This window comes from Hyperoodon ampullatus, assembly GCF_949752795.1.
Source record: "Hyperoodon ampullatus genome assembly, chromosome: 9".
Lineage (NCBI taxonomy): Eukaryota > Metazoa > Chordata > Mammalia > Artiodactyla > Ziphiidae > Hyperoodon > Hyperoodon ampullatus.
The window spans coordinates 64,521,402-64,541,633 of NC_136922.1; the positions used below are offsets into that span (position 1 = coordinate 64,521,402).

Genomic DNA, 20,232 nt, shown 5'->3' on the forward strand with positions numbered 1-20,232 from the left:
TTTAGGTTGAATTCTCTTACCCGCCCCTGATTCCAGGAGATGGACATGACAGTCACACTCTACCTGAAGAATGGAAATATTTGCCCTTCCTTGCCTTACCAGATGGCGCACACAACTACCAAGAAGGTATGTAAACAGTGGAGCAATTGGTAGGTGGCTTTTTAAAAAATCTGCCACGAGTCTGAGTACTTTGGTAATGAAAGACCTTTGGCCTATTGTGACTATTCATAAAATATTTAAATGCTTCTTTGGAGATGACTAGTTAGTCATATACTAGAGGATCTGCAGAGAAGTGCCAGGCTTATATTGGTAATGGTTGGTGAACACTGGCCACTCCTTTGCCAAGAGCTCTGGCCAAAGTAAGTGATTAGCCATATTAGGACATCTGCTCCTGGTAGCACCTTCTGCATTTAAACTTCAGACTCCTCTCAGAGACAAACTAAGGAGCTTTACCTGCACCAGCTGCAGATTGATTGGAGCTCTAGCTTCGTCCTCCAGTGCCCACCTGAAAACAGCTGGGATTGTTTCTCCACCTCTGGAGCACTGCCATCACAGTGTTCTGCTTAAAAGTTTGCTTGCATGCGTGGGGAGCATGTTAACACCCTCAAGGAAAGCAATGCTGTGAAGTTAGTACTGAGTCTCCTATCACCGTATAGATGAGTGCTTTGAATGGCTTAATGAAGAAATATACTATACTTTATCATGGTATTAGAGGCTCTACCAAGACACAAGATTAAACTTGGTTTGGCTACTTGTTTTTCTAATATTTACTAATTTTTGTATGAAATGAAGCAAATATTACTCTGCAGTTTAACATAAAATTAATTTTTTAAACTTATTTATTTATTTATTTTTGGCTGCATTGGGTCCTAGTTGTTGTGCTCAGGCTTTCTCTAGTTGCGGAGAGAGGGGGCTACTCTTCATTGCGGTGTGTGGGCTTCTCATTGCCCTGGCTTCTCATTGCAGAGCACGGGCTCTAGGGTGCAGGCTCAGTAGTCGTAGCGCATGGCTTCAGTTGCCCTACGGCATGTGGGATTTTCCCAGACAGGGACTCAAACACGTGTCCCCTGCATTGGCAGGTGGATTCTTAACCACTGTGCCACCAGGGAAGTCCCTAACATAAAATTAAAATGCTGTACTTTTAACCTCACAAGTCTTCTTTTTTTAACCTTTTTTTATCATGAAAGCTTTTAAACATACAGAAAAGTTGGAAGAATGGTAAATATTCCACAAACTTTCTTTATATATGTGTACAGTTTTGCCTATACTATTTGAAAGTCAGTTGCAAACATCATGACACTTTAAATACTTCAGCCTGCATCTTGTAAAAATAAGATCATTCCCCGGGATGACTTTCAGTTCTTTTACCACAGCTAAGGTATTTAACAGTAATTCCATAATACCATCTCATATCTAATCTATGTTCAAATTTCCCCAATTGTCCCAAGAATTTCTTGGACCTATTCAAAATTTATGTGTTCCCTTTGGTTTGTATGATTCTTTTTTTTTTTAAATAAATTTATTTATTTGTTTGTTTCTGGCTGCGGTGGGTCTTCGTTGCTGTGTGCGGGCTTTCTCTAGTTGCGGCGAGCGGGGTCTACTCTTCATTGCGGTGCGCGGGCTTCTCATTGCGGTGGCTTCTCCTGTTGCAGAGTACAGGCTCTAGGCACGCGGGCTTCAGTAGTTGTGGCACGTGGGCTCAGTAGTTATGGCTCACGGGCTCTAGAGTGCAGGCTCAGTAGTTGTGGCACACGGGCTTAGTTGCTCCACAGCATGTGGGATCTTCCTGGACCAGGGCTCGAACCCGTGTCCCCTGCATTGGCAGGCGGATTCTTAACCACTGCACCACCAAGGAAGTCCCTAAGGATAAACTTTTTTTTTTTTTTTTCTTGTTTTTGGCCATGCAGCTTATGGGATCTTAGTTCCCCGACCAGGAGTAGAACCCAGGGCCTTAGCAGTGAGAGTGCAGAGTCTTAACCACTGGACCATCAGAGAATTCCCTGTATGATTCTTTACTTTCTTTTTTTTTTTTTTTGCATTACGTGGGCCTCTCACTGCCGTGGCCTCTCCCGTTGCGGAGCACAGGCTCTGGACGCGCAGGCCCAGTAGCCATGGCTCACGGGCCCAGCCGCTCCGCGGCATGCGGGATCCTCCCAGACCGGGGCACGAACCCGCGTCCCCTGCATCGGCAGGCGGACCCTCAACCACTGCGCCACCAGGGAAGCCCCTTTACTTTCTTTTTATCTGGAATAATCCTGTATAATAAAGTATTTTCTGAGAAAAGTGATTGTAGTCTCAATTCGACCTGTTATGCTTCAGCCTCTTGGGCTTTTTGTGATGAGTGCACACTGGAAGGCAGTGAGAGGAATTCTAAGAAACCAGTGGTTGTGATGCTAGAAATAAGTCTGACATGGGTTCCTTGTTACTTCATCATTTTGTTTAAGTGACTGCATTATAATGTCAAAGTTCATTATTAATACGGGTAGTTCACTTCGGTATTTACCTTTTTCTGTATATCTCTTAGATACTGTGTTTTTTCACTTGCCACCCAGAAATGGAAACGGAGCCACTGTATATGGTATCTCTTGCTATCGACAAATTGAAGCCAAGGTACAGTTAAAATGAATAACACCAAAAAACACTAAAAAATTGTTTAATTGTTGGCCACTTAAGATGTAGAATTTAGGGAAATACATAATCTTTATGTTTCATGTGGTACCTGTGATATTGTTTTAAATTTTTATAAACTATGTAGCTGTTTTCTCTATAGTACCAGTTTATTCACGTGAATGTTTTTCTAAGTTGACATTGGCGACTAATTATATTGTATAATTTTTTTTTTATGTTGGGGGTAGGAGTTTATTAATTAATTTATTTATTTTTGCTGTGTTGGGTCTTCGTTTCTGTGTGAGGGCTATCTCTAGTTGTGGCAAGCGGGGCCCGCTCTTCATCGCGGTGCGCGGGCCTCTCACTGTTGTGGCCTCTCTTGTTGTGGAGCACAGGCTCCAGACGCTCAGGCTCAGTAGTTGTGGCTCACGGGCCTAGCCGCTCCGCGGCATGTGGGATCCTCCCAGACCGGGGCTCGAACCCGTGTCCCCTGCATTGGCAGGCAGATTCTCAACCACTGCGCCACCAGGGAAGCCCAATATTGTATAATATTTTGTACATTATTTTTAGATATTGATAACAAAATTATCCATTTGTCTTCAAAATACTGTATGTCAATTTCATGGTGTCCTTGAGTTTTCTATTTCTAGTGTTTGGTATGTAACTTTAAAAAATGGAATGGTAATGAGTGTTGTATTTTTTTTTAAGGAACATTCTAGAAGTAATGGAAAGTACTTGTAGTAGCTGCAAACTACTTGCAAGTTATCTTAATTATATATAACTAAGATTTTGATCATTCTTAAACTTACCTTCCCGCTTAATGCCTAACTTACTATAATATCTCTAATTAATAAATTTAAATAAACCAGGATGGGTAGCTTCCCCTTTCCTGGTTTGCTTCTACACAGCACTGTTCTTTTTGTGGTGGGGATACCCTTTCTGAGTAAAGATCTCTTTCCTCTTATGAAATGATTAATACTCTGAAGTAGTGAGTGCTTTTCAACCTCGGCTTCATGTTGGAATCACCTGGTGAGCTTTAGATACTTGGGATGACTAGGTCCCAACCCCAGAGATTCTCATTTAATGTTCTGGGCATCAGGAGTATTAAAAGTTCCCCAGGTGATTCTAATATGTAGGCAAGACTATGAACCACTGCTCTAAAACAATGGTTTTTAACCAGAACTACATGGAGACTTTGCCAAGAGACTTGGCCAACATGCAGGATCTTAGTTCCCTGACCAGGGATCGAACCTGTGCCTCCTGCAGTGGAAGCACAGAGTCCCAACCACTGGACCGCCAGGGAAGCCCCAGAGACTTTTTTTTTTAATTTAAGTATACTTGCCGGGCCTTTCCTTCTACAGACTGAAGTAGAATCTCTGGTAGTAGATCCTAGGCAATTGCAAAGTTTTAAAAGCTTCCTCAGGTGGGTAATTAACTTAGTAAGTCTTTAAAAAATTTCTTTCGACTTTCATAATGAACGTTTCAAACACGTAGATAAATTAAAAGAATTGCACAATAAACACCTGTATACCCACCATCTACATTCAACAGTTGTTAATGTTCTACCACATTTGCTCTGTGTGTGTGTGTGTGTGTGTTTCCCTGAAGCATTTAAAAGTAAACTGCACGAATAAATCCCAGCATACCCAAAGTAGTTAACTACCGTGAAATAACCCTCCATGCACAGGCCCTGGAACATAGGACACACCCAGTAAATGTTTGTGGTTCAAATGAATAACTGAGTTTAAAGATTAAAGAAACCTGCGAATAATTACGCATTTGATTTCTTCATGTACCTTACATCTTATTAGATGAGATGAATTGAGCTGCTGCCCTTTCTTGGAAATCTGTTCCTTTCACTACCTCTTATCCTCTGTAAATTATATAACCACTAGTAAAATTATTCCTCTGATGCTGTCGTCGTTAACAACAGTTCTCATGCTCTACATAGACAGCCTTTAAGTGGCATTTCATACTGCTTGTCTCCGTCACCTCCTGAGTCTCACCCACTCCAGAGTATATTGGGGTTGCCCATTTCTCCAGGTTGTTCTCACCTCATCTGATAACCAGACAGATAAACCAGACATCAGAGAGCCCTAGAGCCTAGGAGAAAGCCTTTCCTTTCCTTTTGAACAAAGCTGAGACCCCACGGATGAATCCAATCAAGGTAAAGAGGTAGAAACAGATTGAGGAAAGGCTCTACTCTTGATGTAATCTAATGATGAATCATCAGTCCTCAGGCAGTTGAAGACACTGAGACCCCATGGTCCTCAGGATCCATGGAGATCCAAGGAGACGTCAGGCAGTACACTAGAGGGGGAAGAGTCGTTCTTACTGCCCTCACAGCCTTACCTGAGGTTGATCAAGTCCTGTTTCCTACTAGCAGAGAACTGCAGATATCTCATGTAATCATCTTCAGAATCACCGAGGCTTGAGTTACGGCTCAGGGCTGGGCTACAATACAATACAGGTGTGCCAGGATAGACTCCAGTAACGTAGAATAACCAGCTTAACAAAACTGCTGACAACTCTTCCATCTCTGGAGAAACAAGCTGTTAAACTGTCCCTTTCTCACCAGAAACATTAGTCTCCGAAAGGGGTGTCCATTTTAAAACCAGAACCAGGGATGACTGATTTGCATTACGGATGTGGCAATTTACACATAAAGTAATCTCCACCAGACTGTCAGTTCCTTGAGAGTAGAGATTGTCTCTCACTGTTATATTCCCGTTGCCTGCCAGATTCTGGCAGAGTGCTCTGGCTGACACTTATTCATTCAATAAATACCTTCTGAGATTCTCAATAAGTACTTTTAATTAAGTGTAAGATACTTTTTCTGATTGCTCTTTTATATTGAAAAATAATTATTTTTAAATATTTCCATGAAATATTTTTAATAATGACTATTTGTTTATAATAGGCGTTGAAAGTACGGCAAGCAGATATCACCAGAGAGACCGTTCAGAAAAGTGTCTGTGTTCTAAGCAAGCTGGTAAGAGACCAAATAACCTGTTAATGTTAAACTCTCATGGCAGCTTTTTATTTGATGATAAAGCATTATTAGAATGAGGAGAGATTTATGAAAACAGTGATATATTAAAATTAGTCAGAGGCTTATTGTTGATGCTCTTGCATCTCCTCTTTGCCTTTCAGCAGGTTCACTCTCATTTCCCCTCTGCCCAAAACTAGTTAAGAGGGAGGAAATCTAATAGATCAGTTTTGGGGAAGTAGGTTGATAGGTAAGCAAAATGAGGCATTGATATATTTAATTTATCCAGCTTTGTCTTGTTCTCGAGACTGTGGATAAGTAATATTTTACTAAAATTCAAAGTATCATAATTACTCAGATTTTATTGATGATACAAAAGGGCATGGCTCTTTGCAGTGAAAAATTGTATCCCTAGCTTGCTCTTTAAAAACTGAAAATGTTTGAGGAAAGGAAATGACATAATGAATTGTACTATAACAACACTTTAAAATTGTGTCTTCTCTGTACAGGTTGATCAGATGCAAGTTTATAATCATTTTAACTTTTTAGTTTTCAAAAGAAAATATATAGCATTTCTTATTTTTCATAACTGTCTCTATTAACTCATTTGTGATGTCCCATTTGTATTATTAATGGGTTAATAACACCTTTACCAGTAACACCAGATGCCTAGTTCTACATGTAAAATATAGTCCCCCCAATTCTGTTTGTGGGAAAAAAATATCTAGATATCTATCATATTAATTATCTTAGATCTATGTGATTACTGAGTACAGATGTTTCTGCAGTTAACCTAATGCAAAACTGAGAATATTTCATTAGCCTAGTCACCAACAAAACTATGGTTTTATTTAATTATTTCTTCTGCAATTGTTCCAATTTCTTATATTCACAGACAATTTAAATGTAGCTTGCTTAGTACTAAGCTTTAAAAGAAAAAAACAAAACCTGAGTGAGAATAATTTAGTACTATGGACCTTACTAATACGATTTTGAGGATCAGGGTATTTGTTCCAAGATAGTAATTTTTTGTTTGTTTTTTGGCTGCGTTGGGTCTTCGTTGCTGCATGCGGGCTTTCTCTAGTTTGCAGCGAGCGGGGCTGCTCTTCCTTGCGGTGCACGGGCTTCTCATTGCAGTGGCTTCTCTTGTTGCGGAGCACAGGCTCTAGGCGCGCGGGCTCAGTAGTTGTGGCTTGCGGGCTCTAGAGCGCAGGCTCAGTAGTTGTGTGCGTGGGCTTAGTTCCTCTGCGGCATATGGGCTTGAACCCATGTCCCCTGCATAGCGGGCGGATTCTTAACCACTGCACCACGAGGGAAGTCCCAAGTAATTTTAAATATAGGGCAAGAATAGTCTCCTAGAAAAGGAATGGTTATAAAAGATTTCAATATCAGAAAATTGGTAAATTGCTAATCTGATTCCTGTACACAGTTTCTAGAAGGGTAGCCTGAAAAAATATACATCAGTGAATTATTGTTTTTTAATGCTGGACCAGATGACCAAAGTATAGGAGTGCTGGATATTGAATAAGCACAACATGTTTGTTGAAAGGCTTCCTGAATAATTCTTCAAAGAACAGTAATAATAATAATAAGTGCCATTTATCAAGTGCCTATATGTCAAGTATTCTATACCAGGCACTTTTTAGATATAGTTGTCATTTTAATCCTCATAAGAAGAGAGATCTAAGTATTTATTGTTCTCATTTCACAAATAAAGATATATCTCAGAGAAGAAATGTCTAACTCTCATGAACATGTAACTGCTATATGATAAAATTGGGGTGAAAAGCCAGTTTTATCAGACAGATAAAACAGGCAGGGGGATGGTGAGAGCCAGCTCACACAAAAATGTTTGGTGGTTCTTAGTGCATTTTAGTCTATGTATAAAAATATATTTAGATAGAAATGATGATATATTAACCGGGATATTGGGGGAGAAAACTATTCCAGTATTACTTGTTTTAACTAATTAGAGTATATATTCAGCATTAGTCTCTGCATCCTAAAAAGGACACAGAAACCAGAAAACATCTAGAACAGAACATAAAAGGATGGAAATGGTAGGAAGAAGGTTTTAAATAGAGAAATAAGAATTAAGGAGTAACTTTTTTCAGATATACAAAAGAATATTACGTAGGATATTATAAAGGACACAGACTATTTGTTTTAAGCCTCTATAGAGGGCAAAAGGGGAAATGAAATTAAATTTAATCATGAATGTTCAACTGAATATAAGAATTAGTGCTATAAGGATGATTAAATGTTACTACAAGCTAGCAGAACAGTGTACAGGATTATGATATGTTTTAAATTTTATGACAATGATGGCTAGCGTTTAAGTGCTTTCTATATGCCAGATACTCTAGAAAGTGCTTTTACCTGTGTTATTTAATACGAGAAAGCCCCATAAGATGTACTGTCTTTTCATATACCCATGTTCACATCAGTCAGCAGACGTGGAGAGGTTAAGTGCCCAGAGTTACGCTGCTGAGTGACTGAAGCAAGACCCAGGAGGTCTGTGCTCACTCTCAACCCCGGTGCTCTGAGTGGGTCAGGCACTTTGCAGCTGCAGTCCAGGAGTTAGAACAGTGACTTAACAACGTTCAGCTGTGAATAATAAGATACTAAAGTTGTCAGTAACTTTTTCCTTCTCAGTCTTTTCAAGTTAAAAAGTCGTGGGGTGTTTTTTTACTATTATCAAACTAATGGTAATTTCTCTTTTTCTTTAAGCCTCTCTATGGCTTACTTCAAGCAAAACTTCAGCTCATTACGCATGCATATTTTGAAGAGAAGGATTTTTCCCAAATTTCCATTCTAAAGGTAACTTTATCCCCCCCCATAGATGTGTGTGAAGACAGATTCATGAATCAAGTAGATTTTTAATAGTGTGAGCTAATCATTTATTAGCTTAAGAAGGACATTCTTCTTTGAAAATAATATTGAAGGGCCAATGATCATCCCAAAATGTACAGTTCATATTTATTAAACTTAATGAAACCATCTTTTATTAGAAAATAATGATTGACAGTTGACTATAACATAAATGTTTCTGTTAATGGATAATAGCCCTTTCGCTATGGCATTTCTTCTCTACATTTGTTATCTTATTAATACACTGAGCAGTATGTTTATATATCACATTTTTGGATCCTAACTCCCATACTAAAAAACACAGAAAAGCCACATTCCTACTTTACTGAAGATGGATAATATGTTTTTCTTGAGGCTGCCATGGATGTATAGAACATGAATCTCTCCTGGATTCTAGTGAGAGTAGGACAGTTAGTTATTTAGCAGGGAAGTAGAGGAAATTTATCCTAGGAATCCGTACCACCATGGGAATGAATCAAGCTCTAATATGTAGAGGAAGAGAAGGAAGGATTGCTGGAAACTGGCAAGTTTCAGAGAGACAAAGTTGCCTCAGTTAAAGAACCAATTTTCCCTTGGTCATCCTATTTCTAATTCAGTGTCTAAAATGATAGTAAATTGTTCTAAACTGAATTTGTATTTTACAGGAGCTCTATGAACATATGAATAGTTCCCTGGGAGGAACTTCATTAGAAGGATCCCAGGTATATCTTGGTAAGTTACTTTTTTACAAGTCAGAAGAAATGCCCTCATTTCTTTTTGTTTGGCATGCTGAGTTGCATGTAAAACTTCATGATAAGAATTACGTTTCTATATGGGATCTAAATTCTCCAACATTTGATGCCGCTGCTTCCTTAAATATCTTCTTAGACAGTATTTACATTAAGAAGGGTTGTAACATACTTGTATCAAAATTTACAACTATTATTGTATGTGGAAAATTTCTGCTTTTCAGAGTAATAATGGAAGTTTTTTCTTTTCCTTACATTAATGCTGACCAGGTCAATTCCCTGTCATAACGCAGAGGGAGAGCAAGAGAGAGAGATCTGCTTATTAGCTCTTTTCTATTCTAAGATTTTTCAAGTTGAGGGTTTTATTCTATTTTGACAACCCAGAACATTCGTTCGTGTGTTAGGCATTCAATAAATGTCGTTTTCATGTTTTAAAAAGAATTGTCGATCACATAGTGATTTATGCTTGCTCAATTCCCATTTTAGCATGATGTAGCCAAACCCTGGAACTCCACTTTTGCAATCCTGTGTGTAATGTAAGCTGGTTACAAAGCTCCTATTCTGAGAATATATTTTTCTCTAAATTAATTTATCTTGTCTTATGGCAGATGATCAGAGAAGATTGTGATTCAGAAATAGTAGCCTATGGGGTGTAGTGACCAAAAACCATGTTTAAATGATTGACTGCCACAGTAGTACAAGCTTCATAGTTTCTAAACTTGGGTAATTTGTAAGATGGCTGGAAAATGGGGAGGTGTTAGAGCTGCATGACCACAACACGAGCCACTAGCCACATGTGACTGTTTACATTTAGATTAGAATTAATAGAAATTAAATAAAATTTAAAAATCAGTTTGTCAGTCACACCATATTTCAAGTGCTCAGTGACCACGTATGGCTACTCTATTGGACAGTGAAGATTTAGAACATTTTCATTATTGCAGAAAGTTCTATCGCAGTGCTTTTTGACTGTTGACAGTATTTGATAAATTCTGATTATGCGTGTGCATAATGAGATATTACATAAATATTTAAATATTTGCATATTCCTACTTTTACCTGCCTTTCTTTTGAGGAGGTTAAAACTTTCTTTGACAAAAACAGTAGGTGGTAGTCACAGATTAGCTTTTTTTTTTTTTTTTAATGTTATAGGTCTATCTCCTCGAGATCTTGTGCTTCATTTTCGACACAAGGTATGATATGTTATTTAATTTATGATGTACTAAAATTATTTAACTGGGCAAATTCCATGAGCTGCATGGTCTAATGCAGAGTGTGGCATAACCATGTTTTAGTTTTTCTGAGACAGCTGGCATAGTGATATAAAGTTGAAAGTGTTGGTAGTGCTTATATGATAGAAATTTCTAAAAGTATACAAATAGTGTCGTTTATTTCTGTGCAAGATAGGATACTTTTTTCTATGGTTTTTGTAATTTTGGATATCATAAAATCAGAGTGGGAAAAAACTTCTTTTTTTCACAGGATGTTGAGTATCGTGCCCTGTGCTATAGGACCTTGCTGTTTATCCATTCTCTATATAATAGCTTGCATCTACCAATCCCAGACTCCCAATTCACTCCTCCCCCACACCCCCCACCTCATACACACGTGGCAACCACAAGTTTGTTCTCTATGTCTGTGAGTCTTTCATGGATAAGTTCATTTATGTCATATTTTAGATTCCACATATAAGTGATACCTATGGCATTTGTGTTTCTCTTTCTGACTTAACTTCACTTAGTATGATAATCTCTAGGTCCATCCATGTTGCTGCAAATGGCATTATTTCATTCTTTTTTATGGCTGAGTAGTATTCCATTGTATATGTATACCACATCTGAAAGAAACGTGTTTTTATCTTGCAGAATATTTTATATGTTGCCCTGAGAGTGAAACATTTTCCAGTAAAATATCTATGCTTATATCTTTTGATCTTTATTCTTAAGGCATCTGTTGACTGGGACATACACACATGGATCATTCACTTAACAGCTGTAATGAGTATCTGCTCTGTGAATGCCCTGGACATCCAGAAGTTAAATGAATAGTACCTTACCTTTAAGGAGCTTGCAGATATTTCAAGCAAAAATGGCGCAACTTATTCCAAAAAGTGCAATTTGATAGCAATTTAAGTGGTATACACATTTTTCAAGGACACAGGAATTTCTCAGTATAAGTTCATAATTTTCAATGTAGTGTTTAAAGCTCTAGAATTATTTAATATTATTGATTCAATGATACATGGTTATGTTTGAGGAGAGGCAAAGGCAAATGAAAAATAGGCTTGAGTTTCTTATTTTAATACAGTTTTTTTTTCTTTCTTCAGGTCCTAATCCTGTTTAAACTAATTCTTCTTGAAAAGAAGGTGAGATTTGAATGTTTGGAATATTTAATATTTATTGACATTTCTTAAATACTATATAAAATTGAAACTAATGATAAAATATAAATTAAGACTTTTTTGCCTATAAAAGTACAGTGGGCTAAAGCACATATTTTTGTCCACTACTATAGAAGTGTAAATTCATGCAGTCTTTTCTGGGGGCAATTTGATAGTATTCAGTTATCAGAATGGTTTTGACTATAGATAACAGAAAGTTCTCTTGATTGATTGATTGATTGATTGATTGCCATGCCATGCGGCATGAGGGATCTTAGTTACCCTACCAGGGATCAAACCCATGCCCCCTATAGTGGAAGCACAGAGTCTTAAACACTGGACCACCAAGGAAGTCCCGAAAACTCAATTTAAATTGACTTAAAAAATAAGGAAATGGGGGCTTCCCTGGTGGCGCAGTGGTTGAGAGTCTGCCTGCCAATGCAGGGGACACGGGTTCGTGCCCCGGATCCGGGAAGATCCCACATGCCGCGGAGCGGCTGGACCCGTGAGCCATGGCCGCTGAGCCTGCGCATCCGGAGCCTGTGCTCCGCAACGGGAGAGGCCTCAACAGTGAGAGGCCCGCGTACCCCCCCAAAAAAAAAAAAAAAAAAAAGAAATGTGTTGGATCGCTTCAGACTTCAGAGTGGATTGACTGAATGGTTTGACAATATATTTAAATACCTAGATTTTTTCCATCTCTTTGTTCTACGGTCCACAGTGCTTGCTTTATCTTGAGCCTAACTTCCCTTGTAGTGTAGGATAACTGACAACAGTAATTGAACTATGTGCTTCCTTAGCTATAACTGGTGGCAGAGATAATACCTCTTCCCAAACCATTTAATAAGGATTCTTCCTGTCAATTCCTTTGGGCCTATGAGGCCATGTGCCTACCCAGAACCAATAATTGTTGCCAAAGAAATGCCTGTACTGATTGGTTTAAACCTGGGTTCCAGACCACTCTCTAGTACAAAGGGATGGGATTGCAATGATTTTAGATCAAAGATTTAGATGAGGGGTTTTAGACTAAGAGTCTGCACACTAGGCCCCAGGGCCAAATCTGGTCTACCACCTATTGTAAATAAAGTTTTATTGGAACATAGTTACAGGCATTCTTTTTCTTATTGTTTATGGCTGCTTTTGCATTACAGTGGGAGGGTTGAGTAGTTGGGACAGAGACCAAATGGCCCACAAATGAAAAATGCTTACTATCTGACTCTCTATAGAAAACTTTGCTGACCCCTGGTTTAGAGTAATCAGGAGCCATCCCTGGATCTGTGGCCAGTTGTACACACTGTATTACTGTGCTCAGTAAAGCAGGGTGGAATGGATGTTGGAGAGTCAGCCATTCACAATATCCAGTATATTTTGTTTCCATAAAACTGTTTATCCATTTGGCCCAGTAATTGTCCTCTTAGAGGTTTAATTTCCAGAATTAATCTTAGTTGATGCAAAGCTCTATCTAAGAGATTCTTTGGGGCCTCCCTGGTGGCGCAGTGGTTGAGAGTCCGCCTGCCGATGCAGGGGATACAGGTTCGTGCCCCGGTCTGGGAGGATCCCATATGCCGCGGAGCGGCTGGGCCCGTGAGCCATGGCTGCTGAGCCTGCGCATCCGGAGCCTGTGCTCCGCAACGGGAGAGGCCACAACAGTGAGAGGCCCGCGTACCACAAAAAAAAAAAAAAAAAAAAAAAAAAAAGAGATTCTTTGAGTCATTTTTAATAATGAATTATCAGTGACTAAGTAAGTATTGATTTATTTTGTATATAATTTCCAAACAACAAAAAAGATTCTGGGTGTTTTTTGTTTTTATTGTTGTAAAGATGTTTCATGGCATGTTAAGTGAAAAAAGTTTGCCCAGCTACATATCAAGCCCATGATTCCAATTTTATAATTAAATATATATTAATTGAAAAGAGTAGGAGGAAAGACAGCAACAGTTTGGTGAGAATATCGGCTATATTTTTAAGAAGGAAGTACACTTTTCTGTATTCTAGCTTTCTGGATGAATATGTATTCTTTATTCAAACAGAAGGAAAGTAAATTTTAAAAAAGTGAATGAAACTAACACAATCTAGTACAGTGTTTCAACCTTTAAAAAAAGTTTATACTTGTAAAATACACATAACATATAATTAACCATCTTAACTGTTTTTAAGTGTACCGTTTCATGGTGTTAAGTATGTTCCTGTTGTTGTACTATTATCATCCATCTTTAAAACTCTTCATTGTGCAAAACTCAAACTCTGTACCCATTAAACACTAACTCCTCGTTCTCCCTTTCTCCCACCTGCTGGCAACCACCATTCTACTTTCTGTCTATGAATTGGGCTACTCTAGGTTCCTCATATAAATGAAATCATAAGTGTTTCTTTTTGTGACTGGCTTATTTCACTTAGCATAGTGTCCTCAAGGTTCATCCATGTACAACAGATGTCCGAATTTCCTCCCTTTTTAAGGATGAATAATATTCCATGTATGTACATACCACATTTTGGCTGTCATGAATAATGCTGCTGTGAACATGGGTCTATATATGTCTCTTCAAGACCTTGCTTTCAGTTTTTTGGAGTGTATACCCAGAAGTGGTATTGCTGGATCACATGGTAGTTCTATTTTTAATTTTTTGAGGAACTGCCATCTTTTCCACAGTAGCTACATCATTTTACATTCCTACCAACAGTGCATAAGTGTTCCGATTTATCCACATCCTCTCCAACACTTGTTATTTTCAGGTTTTTTGATAGTAGCCATCCCTAATAGGTATGAGGTGATATCTCCTGGGTTTGATTTGCATTTTCCTAATGATTAGTTATGTTGAGCACCTTTTCATGTGCTTTTTGGCCACTTGCATATCTTCCTTGTAGAAATGTGTATCCAAATCCTTTGCCCGTTTTTAATCAGGTTTGTTTTTTTGTTGTTGAGTTGTAAGTTTCAAACTTTTTATTGCAACCCATAATAAAAAATGTTTTTCATTGCAACCTAGAGCACATGTGGATACATGTATCTGAAACAAAATTTTGCAAAATAATATTTAGCCTAACCACATGTAGTGGCATTTATGACCAAGTAGACTTTATTTAATGTGGCAAATCACAGGTACACACTTTTTATATTGATTTCATAAAGTAAGTACATCTTTTAATGCAGTCTTGGTTTCTCTGTACTTGCAAAGTGCTCAAATAAGCAATGTGTAAGGAGAGCACAGGAGATTGTGGGTGTTATGCTTTACTGGATATCACTTAGTGCCACTAAATGATTTAATTGTTTAAAAAAAGAAAAAACTCTCACCTGAGCAACTATATGCTTGTTTTTTTTCCTCTAATTTAATTATCACCAGCATTAGTTTTAGTGCAGTATCTAACTGAACCCTGTTCCAGATTAATTTTTCTCAATTTTTATTCTGAAAAATGTCAAACCTATAGGAAAGTTGATAGAGTAATATATAATGAACACTTTTATACCCTTCATCTGTGTTTATGAGTTGTTAACTCATAAACATTACATTGTTTTATATGTGTTCATTTTTCTCCCTGAATCATAATAATTTAAACTAATTTGTAGACACCATGGTTCTTCACCCCTAACTACTTTAGGACAGCAGTCCCCAACCTTTTTGGCACCAGGGATGAGTTTCATGGAAGATGGTATTTCCATGAATCGGAGGCGGGGCAGAGGGATGGTTCAGGCAGTAATGCGAGCGATGGGGAGCGATGAGGAGCGGCATATGAAGCTTTCCTTGCTCGCTGGCCGCTCACCTCCTGCTGTGCAGCCCAATTCCTAACAGGCCCTGGATATATTTCTTAAGAATAAGGGTACATTCCTACATAGACAAAATATTATTTTCACATTCAAGAAATTTAACACTGATATAATAAATGCTATCTAATGTACAGTCCATTTTCATATTTCCCCAGATGTCATAATAATGTCCTATAAGCTGGTTGCTTTTCTTAATCTGGAGACCAAGGATCATTTATTGCATTGTTAGCTTTCTTTAATCTCAAACAGTGCCACCACCTCGCTTTTTTTTTGTTTCTCTTGTTTTTATGACATTGGTCTTTTAATTTTTTTTTTTTTAAGAATCCAGATTAGTTGCATTATAATATTAGATTTGTCTGATTGTTGTCACTAGTTTCAGATTAAACTTTTTTGGCAAGAATACAGGTGGTGGTGTGTCCTTCTCGGGGCATCACATCAGGAGCCCCGTAACTGTTTGTATTATTATTGGCAATGTGAAATTTGATGATCTGATTCAGGTGGTGGTTGCCAGGTTTCTTTAAATTAGGTACTTGTTTTTTCTCTTTGCAATTAATAGGTAAACTGTGAGTTGATAAATTTGAAGGTATGTAGATATCCTGTTGCCCAACAACCTTTCACAATAGTTTTAACATCCATTAGTAATTTTTACCTGAACCATGATAGATGCTTGGTGATTTTCGGATTCTATCATAAATTCTGTATGTATTAGCTGTTATACTTCTGTAAAGAAGAGTTTTCCCCTCTCCCTTCTTTTCTTTTTTCTTGTTTTAAAGTATCTCTGTGGACTCATGGATTTTCTGATTTAATTTTGATTGACTCCATTTCAGGTTCTCTTTTATATTTCTCCAGTGAATAAGTTGGTGGGTGCCCTGATGACGGTGTTATCCCTTTTTCCAGGTAAGAGCGTAGCAGTTTCTACTCTTCCTTCTTTTAATTTGTCCTGGACCTTTTTTTAAAAAAATAATTTATTTGTTTATTTTTGGCTGCATTGGATCTTTCTTTGTTGCTGCACGTGAGCTTTCCTTAGTTGCGGCAAGTGGGGGCTACTCTTCATTGCGGTGCGTGGACTTATCATTGCGGTGGCTTCTCTTGTTGCAGAGCACGGCTCTAGGTGTGCGAGCTTCAGAAGTTGTGGCACATGGGCTCAGTAGTTGTGGCGCCGGGCTTAGTTGCTCAGTGGCATGGTGGATCTTTCTGGACCAGGGCTTGAACCCGTGTCCCCTGCATTAGCAGGCGGATTCTTAACCACTGTACCAACAAGGAAGCCCTGTCCTGGACTTTTTTTTTTTTAATATTAATTTATTTTTATTTTTTCGAATTTTATTTTATTTTTTATACAGCAGGTTCTTATTAGTTATCTATTTTATACATATTAGTATGTATACTTATTTATTTTTGGCTGCATTGGGTCTTCGTTACTATACTTATTTATTTTTGGCTGCATTGGGTCTTCGTTACTACCCACGGGCTTTCTCTAGTTGTGGTGAGCAGAGGTTACTCTTCGCTGTGGTGCACGGGCATCTCATTCCAGTGGCTTCTCTTATTGCAGACCATGGGCTCTACGCGTGCGGGCTTCATAGTTGTGGCACATGGGCTCAGTAGTTGTGGCTCACAGGCTCTGGAGCGCAGGCTCAGTAGTTGTGGCACACGGGCTTAGTTGCCCCACGGCATGTGGGATCTTCCTTGACCAGAGCTCAACCCCATGTCCCCTGCATTGGCAGGCGGATTCTTAACCACTGCTCCACCAGGGAAGTCCCTGGACCTTTGAATGATAAAAATTTTCAAGGAAAAAGTTGTTAGGGTTAACATTCTATTTTTCTTTTCTCCAGAAGTTTATTTATTTTTTATTTTTTAAAAAAATATTTATTTACTTATTCGACTGCACTGAGTCTTAGTTGCAGCATGTTGGATCTTCGTTGCGGCACACGGGATCTTTTAGTTGAGACATGGGGTAATCATTTTTTTTCTTTAACTAATTAATTATTTTTAATTTATTTTATTTTTGGCCGTGTTGGGTCTTCGTTGCTGCACACGGGCTTTCTCTACTTGCGGCGAGTGGGGCTACTCTTCATTGTGGTGCACGGGCTTCTCATTGTGGTGGCTTCTCTTGCTGCAGAGCACAGTCTCTAGGTACACAGGCTTCAGTAGTTGTGGCTCACGGGTTCTAGAGCGCAGGCTCAGTAGTTGTGGCTCACAGGCTTAGTTGCTCCATGGCATGTGGAATCTTCCCGGACCAGAGCTCGAACCTGTGTCCCCTGCATTGGCAGGCAGATTCTTAACCACTGCACCACCAGGGAAGCGACATGAGGGAATCTATTAGCTGTGGCATGTGGAATCTAGTTCCCTGACATTTTCACTTTGGCCATAGGTTTCTCTTTTGTCTGAGATTTTCTTTTCTCTCTCTCTTTTTTTTTAAATTTATTTTTTTATACAGCAGGTTATTATTAGACATCAATTAGATACACATCAGTGTATACATGTCAATCCCAATCTCCCAATTCATCACACCACCACCACCCCACTCCCCACTGCTTTCCCCCCTTGATGTCCATACATTTGTTGTCTACATCTGTGTCTCTATTTCTGCCCAGCAAACTGGTTCATCTGTACCATTTTTCTAGGTTCCACATATATGTGTTAATATACATATTTGTTTTTCTCCTTCTGACTTACTTTACTCTGTATGACAGTCTCTAGATCCACACACGTCTCTACAAATGACCCAGTTTTGTTCCTTTTTATGGCTGAGTAATATTCCATTGTATATATGTACCACATCTTCTTTATCCATTTGTCTGTCGATGGGCATTTAGGTTGCTTCCATGACCTGGCTATTGTAAATACTGCTGCAGTGAACATTGGGGTGCATGTGTCTTTTTGAATTATGGTTTTCTCTGGATATATGCCCAGGAGTGGGATTGCTGGGTCATATGGTAATTCTATTTTTAATTTTCTAAGGAACCTCCATACTGTTCTCCATAATGGCTGTATCAATTTACATTCCCACCAACAGTGCAAGAGGGTTCCCTTTTCTCCACACCCTCTCCAGCATTTGTTGTTTGTAGTTTTTCTGATGATGCCCATGCTAACTGGTGTGAGGTGATACCTCATTGTACTTTTGATTTGCATTTCTCTGATAGTGATGTTGAGCAGCTTTTCATGTGCTTCTTGGCCATCTGTGTCTTCTTTGGAGAAATGTCTATTTAGGTCTTCTGCCCATTTTTGGATTGGGATGTTTGTATTTTTAATATTGAGCTGCATGAGCTATTTATATAATTTGGAGATTAATCCTTTGTCCGTTGATTTGTTTGCAAATATTTTCTCCCACTCTGAGGGTTGTCTTTTCGTCTTGTTTGTAGTTTCCTTTGCTGTGCAAAAGCTTTGAAGTTTCATTAGGTCCCATTTGTTTATTTTTGTTTTTATTTCCATTACTCTAGGAGGTGGATCAAAAAAAGATCTTGCTGTGATTTATGTCAAAGAGTGTTCTTCCTATGTTTTCTTCTGAGTTTTACAGTGGCCAGTCTTACATTTAGGTCTCTAATCCATTTTGAGTTTATTTTTGTGTATGGTGTTAGGGAGTGTTCTAATTTCATTCTTTTACATGTAGCTGTACAGTTTTCCCAGCACCACTTATTGAAGAGACTGTCTTTTCTCCATTGTATGTCCTTGCCTCGTTTGTCATAGATTAGTTGACTGTAGGTGCGTGGCTTTATCTCTGGGCTTTCTATACTGTTCCATTGATCTATATTTCTGTTTATGTGCCAGTACCATATTGTCTTGATTACTGTAGCTTTGTAGTACAGTCTGAAGTCAGGGAGTCTGATTCCTCCAGCTCCGATTTTTTCCCCTCAAGACTGCTTTGGCTATTGGGGGTCTTTTGTGTCTCCATACAAATTTTAAGATTTTTTTTTCCAGTTCTGTTAAAAATGCCATTGGTAATTTGATAGGGATTGCATTGAATCTGTAGATTGCTTTGGGTGGTAGAGTCAATTTCACAATGTTGATTCTTCCAATCCAAGAACATGGTATATCTCTCCATCTGTTTGTATCATCTTTAATTTCTTTCATCAGTGTCTTATACTTTTCTGCATACAAGTCTTTTTTCTCCTAGGTAGGTTTATTCCTAGGTATTTTATTCTTTTTGTTGCAATGGTAAATGGGAGTATTTCCATAATTTCTCTTTCAGATTTTTCATCATTAGTGTATAGGAATGCAAGAGATTTCTGTGCATTAATTTTGTATCCTGCAACTTTACCAAATTCATTGATTAGCTCTCGGAGTTTACTGGTGGCATCTTTAGGATTCTCTATGTATAGTATCGTGTCATCTGCAAACAGTGACAGTTTTACTTCTTCTTTTCCAATTTGGATTCCTTTTATTTCTTTTTCTTCTCTGATTGCCATGGCTAGGACTTCCAAAACTATGTTGAATAATAGTGGCGAGAGTGGACATCCTTGTCTTGTTCCTGATCTTAGAGGAAATGTTGTCAGTTTCTCACCATTGAGAGTAATGTTTGCTGTGGGTTTGTCGTATATGGCCTTTATTATGTTGAGGTAGGTTCCCTCTATGCCCACTTTCTGGAGAGTTTTTATCACAAATGGGTGTTGAATTTTGTCAAAAGCTTTTTCTGCATCTATTGAGATGATCATATGGGTTTTATTCTTCCAACTTGTTAATATGGTGTATCACATTGATTGATTTGCATATATTGAAGAATCCTTGCATCCCTGGGATAAATCCCACTCGATCATTGGGGTGTTGGTCATTTAACATCCTTTTAATTTGTTGTTGGGTTCTGTTTGCTAGTATTTTGTTGAGGATTTCTGCATCTATATTCATCAGTGATATTGGTCTGTAATTTTCTTTTTTTGTAGTATCTTTGTCTGGTTTTTGTATCAGG

The 20,232-nt window shown here is 38.4% G+C and overlaps 1 protein-coding gene across 2 annotated transcripts in view; it reads left to right on the plus strand.

The window, feature by feature from the left end:
• Nucleotides 1-20,232, plus strand: part of AVL9 (AVL9 cell migration associated) — a gene marked incomplete at both ends in the record, with an annotated part of 57,553 nt that overhangs the window by 15,868 nt on the left and 21,453 nt on the right. For both annotated transcript variants that reach the window (XM_079712015.1, XM_079712016.1), the window contains 8 exons: nucleotides 6-126; nucleotides 2,525-2,610; nucleotides 5,528-5,599; nucleotides 8,327-8,416; nucleotides 9,112-9,178; nucleotides 10,348-10,388; nucleotides 11,522-11,560; nucleotides 16,160-16,229. In XM_079712015.1, coding sequence (XP_079568141.1) covers nucleotides 6-126; nucleotides 2,525-2,610; nucleotides 5,528-5,599; nucleotides 8,327-8,416; nucleotides 9,112-9,178; nucleotides 10,348-10,388; nucleotides 11,522-11,560; nucleotides 16,160-16,229 — 586 coding nt within the window. The remainder of the gene's footprint in view (nucleotides 1-5; nucleotides 127-2,524; nucleotides 2,611-5,527; nucleotides 5,600-8,326; nucleotides 8,417-9,111; nucleotides 9,179-10,347; nucleotides 10,389-11,521; nucleotides 11,561-16,159; nucleotides 16,230-20,232) is intronic.